This window comes from Cibotium barometz, chromosome 25, assembly GCF_041138505.1.
Source record: "Cibotium barometz isolate CiBa-2024 chromosome 25, ASM4113850v1, whole genome shotgun sequence".
Lineage (NCBI taxonomy): Eukaryota > Viridiplantae > Streptophyta > Polypodiopsida > Cyatheales > Cibotiaceae > Cibotium > Cibotium barometz.
The window spans coordinates 39,215,910-39,223,159 of NC_141070.1; the positions used below are offsets into that span (position 1 = coordinate 39,215,910).

Consider the following 7,250-nt stretch of genomic DNA (forward strand, 5'->3'; position numbering starts at 1 on the left):
CAACCTGACATAATAGGAAGCTTATAACATCATGTACCACCTTGAGCTAATAAGAAAGAATCAGCTAAGTATCAAGTTAATTTAATATCAAGATCATCACATTAAGAAAAAAAATTATGTGTAACTTGTTAAGATAAGATCAAATTCTAGGAACCAAGAAAAAAATATGAAATTATTGAATTCTTAGGCCATAATAAAAACTAGTTGACCCTAATAAAGTATTCCACCTTCTAAGTTTATAAGAATTCTAGAAATTTATAACCATCTTCTGATCATCTACATATTCTCCAAGATTTACTTAGATTTATTATTCCATCAAGTAATTTATTATAGTCAACAGTATAATCTAGTGTCTCAAGTTATAGTTTCTAGTTAACAAACTAGTATTTCCAAGCTATAGTCCTAACAAGAGGTAACATATTTATAGAAGAGAACAATATCCACCCTTTTTTAATTTTGATGATACCAAAGGTATCAAATAATCACTACAAGTAATGAAAATTTCTTTAAGTTCAAGTGTAAAATTATGTCATTTAGACTTTTATTCTTGTGAGTATGCCAAGGCAACACAGAAAAGTGTTTGAAAAGTTGTTCGTTCTCAATTTCACACTTCAGTTGAATAGACATGACATTTGATGAGGTGTCGTGCTGAGTCATGGACATGAATTGCAAAAAAGTCTGGTACTTCTTGCTCACTCATTCAGGGTACCAAAAAAGACGGGTTCACTTCATCTTGGAGCCTGATCAACTTTTGAAAAATATGCCCCAAAAGAGGAGGAAAAATGCCTTCTCTAATTTTTCAAAAAATAGTAGTTCATTGGATGAAATTATGAAGCAAATGCTTGTTCAAAATTTCCTTTTTCTCTTTAGCCAATGGTGAGAAGGATTCATGTCAGGTTCACTCAAAAATGTTTCCCAAACATTGGACTCATTTTGTGTTCGTAGGATCAAGGGCCAATGAGGGGGAAAGCAATATGGAGGACCCTACAAAAAGACACTTTAGACTTCCTTTCGTCAGTTTGAACTGGTGTCCACCACCACTCATAATGTTGCTTTAACCAACAAGCTCCACACAAATTGCTAAAATAGTATTGAGTGCAGAGGTAAATATTGTGTTTTTTGTGCATCTCTTGTGAAGATGTCCACAGACACTCTCTATAGCACATCATCCACACCTATGGACCACCCCCCTTGGGGCTTCACCTATCAGTTGTGAAAATGTAGCATTGTATACTCTTCTCAAAGCATGAATTAAACTTCAACAAATCACAATGCAAACCATAGAATAAAAATTATTCATGGGAGCATAAGGACAAACTCATTGGATGCAATCTCCCCCTCGACATAAGGACAAACTCATTGGGTGCAATCTCCCCCTCGACATAGACCAGAAGTTACATCAATTAATCCCAACGTTGTCTTGAGAAATAGACCACCATACTATTAAACTCTACTATAATACACACGGGCGTCCCCAATATAAAATAAAAAATATAATTCCTAATAACACAAGAGTGATTCTCATAACATTCTCTCTTTCTTGGGTTATAATTATCCTCGGTTGCATAAATCTATGAGAGAATGGCTTCATGATTAGAGTGGAAAACTCGATCAATATATAATAGAAACATGAAATAGTCAAATCAAATGAGCTACTATATGAAACAAGTTTAAGTGTCCCATACCACAGAGGCACATTCCACATACACACATAAGATGATACAAGCTAGAAGATATAAATGTCGTGTGTATGTATATAAAATGAATTTGATGACCCATACCATCAAATTAACACCACATAACACTCCTTAAGAATAGAAGTTTGAGGCAGAAGGGCCACTTTTCCTTGAAGCTTTTATCTTGACATAAATTTTCCTCATCTTAAGACTAATGAACAAAATAGTAATAATACTTGAAACATCTTAAATGAATATTAATATTGCAAAAAGATATAATTAATGTTGTCAAGAACATGCAACACTTGTTAACTCAAACGTCAATATCATTTTGGTGCAATATTCTCAACAATTAGGTTATTCCACAATGAGTGATACACGTGTGGTTACTGAGTTTATCAGTGATTGTAAATCCTTTTATAAATAATGAGATGGTTTTTGTTCTAGTTGTGGGAAGTGCACTAATATCCATGAGGAATTTTCCCAAGGCTCTACTTGGGGGAGGGGGAAAAAAGAACTCTCTTGTTGGACAAAATATTAAATGCCTTGTTGTTTTTCCAAGGATTTCTTTTTTTGATTCCTTGAAAAGCTAAGTGCTCCTTGGCACAGGCAGAGAATATATAAATATATATCTGCCTTGAAAAAGAATTATATTTACAAAACACCTTGAGGAGGGCTAACACTCCTCAAGTTTCAACAAACTAAGCACGTGCTGAGGCCGACTTGCACGTGTGGGTGAATAATCTACATGGTAGAGCACAAGCAGTACCTGTAATGCTTTACCCTTCTTTTGGTGCACTATAGACAGTGATATAGGGGCTTAAACACGTGATTAATATAGAGCCTTAAAAGCCTGTTACACGTCCTAGAGGTGCAGAGGGGTACTCTTGCTGATGATGGGCAATGTCCTCCATTGCAAAGGTTGAAGCACAACAACGTGGTGGGATGATGAGAGGCCTTAATGGAGGGCTCTCAATAAGGTCAAACTTGGTGGGTGATCTATTATAAGATGGTTTCTGTTGATCTATTAAGCTTGTTTTTGCATAAGAAGGGCCTAATGTGGGCAATGATGGTGATAAAGATGAAGAAAATTTGCTTTTGTTTGTGGGTTCTTTCAATGGAAACCTTGTTGTGTACCTCATTTCCTGCACACATTTCACCATATGCAAGGCTGCCTTCATGGTGGGTCTCTTTTTAGGGTCCTTTTGTAGGCATTGGAGGACCAAATCTGCTATGATTTTGGCCCCTTTTGATGGGAACCTTCCTTGTAGCTTTGGGTCCATTATCAAGAAAAGCCTCCCTTCATCCATCAAGAAGGGCTTTGCCCATCTCACGAGGTTGTGCTTCTCATCCTTTGTTGTCCTCTCATCCATGTTCTGTTTGCCACTCAAAAGCTCAAGCAGAACCACCCCATAACTCCAAACATTGCTCTTAAGTGTAACCTCACCTCGACTCGCCGTCTCCGGTGCCCGATAAGCATTCACCTGGCACCAAAAGAAATGTAATAACATAAGTTAAGAGCACTTGGGACCTCATTCGGCCCAAAAACTAGGTCCTTAGTTTAACAGAAAGTAAATGATAAGGCATCAAATTATGGCCATTATGATCCATAGATGCATGTCAACATGCATCAAACATACTCTTGCATTGTTTTGGCTGGTATAACTCCTAGCATCCAAAGTATTCACAAATCTATAACCCGAGAGTTTTGAATTGTAGTCAACATCCACTTGTATATTAGATGCTCTGAAATTTTTGTACAAAACCTGCAATAATTTCATATAAACAAGGTGGAGGTTAGTGCTCCCATTAACCTTAAGTCTTAACAAAGTGAATGTCTCCAGTGCAGGCATAGACAGTGACTTGAAAGTCACTAGATGTAAGGTTTTTTGCTCACTTGTTCCGGACATCTTTCATGTAAGCTTGCTAGCCCTTGAGCTGCCCCATGAGCAATCTTCATCCTGGTGGGCCAATCCAATGGTGGAACATCTGATACTTCAAACAATAAAGTGCTTAGGCATCCCTTCTGTAGCTTCTCATACACCAGCATCTGTTCTGAGCTCCCATCCTCACCACAGAACCCAACAAGCTTACACACGTGTGGCCCGTGTAGGTGGGCAACTGCCGAGAGCTCTGATAACCATTCCCAGAAGCCCTGATTGGATCAAAAGTCAACCAGACTGTGTGAATTACAATGCTTACCATCAAGATTTGATTGATGGACAAAACGACAAAAGTGTGCTCGATTTTAAAGAGAGTGAAAATTTTGCAATCTCAAACAAATGGAATGAGGACATGGGAACACCATAGAAGCTTTGGATTTTTATTAGTGTGTACATCTGCAGGCATGCATGCGGGATGGATATGTGGATGTGAGTATATATGGGTGTACACATACATGGATGAATATAAAAGTACATATGTATATATCACTATGAGAATCACAGGCCATCAATATGCATTGAGGAGAGCACATACACATTAGATCTGATTGAAAAAAAAGACCACACAATATATATTGAGAGGAACCTGATCCAGTGATGCATTATCAGCAATCTTTTAGTGCTAAGGAAGCAGGAACCAATGGTATCTAGTTAATCCCATCTTATTAGCAATTACCTGCTGCTGCCATGTCTCCTGGGTTCGAACGACTACAACATCCTGAGGTTTGTTTGTTTTCCCATTAACCTTGATAGTCCCAGTAAAGCACCCATCAGCATCATCGATGCAGCAATCATCGGAGAAGTTTTGGCATGCAGATGCAAGTTCGTTGTATCCAAAAGACCTCAATCCAGAAACCATGATGGCCTCTTTGGGAGGTGGGAGAGGCTGAAGCTCAGATACGAAAGCTTTGCCTTTGGTCAATCCACTGTCATTATCTGCTGTTGATGATGATGAAGTGGGATAATTACCATTTGGCAATTGGCTGATCTGTGCGGTGGTGGTGGTCGTCAATGATGATGATGCAGTATTATAATGGCCAGTTGGACATGGGCTAAGCTTTGATGAGGAGGAGGATGCTGATGCTGATGAAGTTGTAAGAGTGTTATTTGAGGATGGGTTGATGAGTGTGGGTGAAATAAGAAGCGGGGAGACGCCGTTGGCATGTTCAGTGGGTAGGGGAAGGCGGTAGGCATTGAATTGGGGGGAGGGCTGTGGTGAAGGGAGCGGCATGGGCATGGGCATGGGCATATGATTGCCGATGTTTGAGGCTGTTTGCTCAGTTTGAGAGGAGTTGTATGCAGTGGCAACGTCAAACAAGGATGAGCCAAGCTCGGTGGCAGAGCGAGCACGAACACAGCCACTGACGGGCATCAGAGGTGAAAGGAGTGAGGAGGCAGTGGCGGTGGTGGTGGTGGTGGCAGTGGCATCCCTGCTCTCCCTGCTGCCATAGCTGGGATGAGAAGACCTGAGCTTTGGATTACTGTTGATGAACCTATGGGCATTCTGAATTACCTTCACTCTGCTCTTAAAGCTTGGTGGAGCGGACAACACAGGCCTTGGACTGGCCTCCCCCTCAACACTGTTATCATCAGGTTTCCCTGCTTGCTCCCCCCCATTAGATCTCCTCTTGGGCCTCTGAACTGAGAAACACCTCATTTTTCTACTCCCTTGGTGGTGGGTACGTGGTTTGAGACAATCTGCTCTGGTTTTGCTGCGAATTTGCTCGTTTGGGCACCTGTTTTTGGTGCGATTCGCTCTCTGGGGCCTTGCCCTGCCTGCTTTTGGGCGTTCTCTCTCTATAATTTGCTATTGGGTACTGTTTATTCCCGCTTTCTGCCCTGCTGGGCGCAATTTGGGCTACTTTCTCTCTCTACAAATGCTGTTGGGCGCTGGTTTTCTGCCTTTGGGCTCTAATGGGCGCTTGGTTTTGGGCTTTATCTCTACGATTAGCTCGATTGGGCGCTTGTTGTGAGGGGTTTCTGCTCTTTAGGGAAGCTGTTACTTGGCTTTCTGCTGTATGCAATTGTTTTTTGCGGCTTTCCTTACACAGTGTGCTGGAGGTAGAGCTGAGTACCATGAGGAAAAACTCATGGATGCACACTCGAGGGCAGCTTTGTGAAGAGGCACTCTACAAAATGAGGCCGAGAAGGGGCAAGAATTTATGGATTACGATGGAGAGAGAGAGAGAGAGAGAGGGCGAGAGAGCCAGAGAGAGCAGGAGACTCGAGAGGTGATTACAGTCAAACGTGTGTGTCATTAGGTAGAGAGAGAGAGAGAGAGGGGGGGGGGAATTTTTCAACATCAGGAGGCGATAGTTGTGGGATAAGGAAGGGGGCCCTTGAGAGAGAGAGAGAGAGAACAGAAGAAAAGTAGTAAAGAGAGCACATAAGAAAATAAAAGCAGAAAAAGCACGCACACTCCAGAGAAGGAAATGTCATACAAGAAGATGGTGATCTGTTGTCCCTCTCATTCAACCTTCAAACCATGGGCGGTGAGCCAAATAAATTAAAATAATTCTATTTCAAAACTGCAACATATATTTATTCTAGTTTTCCATTTGCAGAAAAAAGATACAAAAAATTGGATGTATCATGTATGCCATTTTTTTTAAAAAAAAATTCAAGAGAGAGTGGATTAGAGAAAAAGGAAATATAATTATCAAGCTGCTTTCTAGAACCAAAAAGAAAAGGTCCAATTGCCACAAAAATGGTGGGAAAAAAAGAGAGGAATTTAGCACATGTATGGCATGCTACTCATAATCTGAGTAGGGGAGGTGGATGCATTGTAGGTGCTAACTTATAACTCAGTTACTGGACTTTGTCAAAGAAAGGGGGCAGAGATAATTGACAGCAGTCACAAGGTCTCCATTTTTTCCTGGCTGGTGTTTAGTTTCAGTGTTGAAATTTCAATCCAATGTGATGGTTTGAAATTTGAAGTGAAAGTGATACAGCATGCATGAATGGGCTTATAAAACGACAGGGAGGTTCAAGAAAGTAGTCAATAAAAATAAATATAATCCTTTTGAAGCTGGAGTGTCTCAGTTAATTAATTGATCCTCTCCCACAATGGATAACTAATCACAAATTTCGCAATTCTATGATCCTTTTTATTATATCTAATCACAAATCCTGCAATTCTACGATCCTTTTTATTGTATCTAAGCACAATTAGCTGCTGCAGGGATGATTAGTTGTGGGATTAAGGTCCATTTTCTCCGATGCAAAGTTAATTAATTAATTAAAATCTGGTAGGTGGTGCACATGGGCATGACACGTGGAATATGACATCATCTCAGCCTTTCGCCCAATTTGCCTCTCTCTCCTCTCTCCTCTCTCTCCCCAACAAAATGGTGCACCCTTTTTTTCCCCTATACACACCTTCATAACATGTTAAGGGTAAACTCGCACAAAAGAGTGAATCCCATTGAGAATGCTTTGCCAAGGCCCCTAACACCTTTATGTATCTAAAGACACTATAAGTGCCTTATAGGGCCTAGCATCAAGTAGCATGCCTTTGAAGAGCATCAAGTAGCATGCCTTCTTCAAAGGAACCTTCTTTTTTTTGTTAGACGTGCATCTACATGTGTGGTTTTTGCACGACTTAAAGGCACACTATTCTTTAGCAACTTCC

At 40.5% G+C, this 7,250-nt stretch overlaps 1 protein-coding gene across 1 annotated transcript; it reads right to left on the reverse strand.

The window, feature by feature from the left end:
• Positions 1-2,201: 2,201 nt before the first annotated feature.
• Positions 2,202-5,756, reverse strand: LOC147624554 (receptor-like cytoplasmic kinase 176). Its single transcript, XM_086819569.1, has 4 exons — positions 4,296-5,756; positions 3,574-3,831; positions 3,317-3,442; positions 2,202-3,160 (listed from the first exon to the last, which is right to left on the reverse strand). The coding sequence occupies exons 1-4, from the start codon at positions 5,274-5,276 to the stop codon at positions 2,522-2,524; spliced, it is 2,004 nt and encodes a 667-aa protein (XP_086675695.1). The 5' UTR covers positions 5,277-5,756; the 3' UTR covers positions 2,202-2,521.
• Positions 5,757-7,250: the final 1,494 nt, after the last annotated feature.

What these genes read in the sequence shown, in the direction of transcription:
- LOC147624554 (XM_086819569.1), bottom strand. Translation starts at nt 5,276, where the DNA reads ATGAGGTGTTTCTCAGTTCAGAGGCCCAAGAGGAGATCTAATGGGGGG. An exon ending in AGGAGACATGGCAGCAGCAG is followed by an intron (nt 3,832 to 4,295) that starts GTAATTGCTAAT and finishes TGATCCAATCAG; the next exon opens with GGCTTCTGGGAATGGTTATC. An exon ending in ATGAAAGATGTCCGGAACAA is followed by an intron (nt 3,443 to 3,573) that starts GTGAGCAAAAAA and finishes AAATTATTGCAG; the next exon opens with GTTTTGTACAAAAATTTCAG.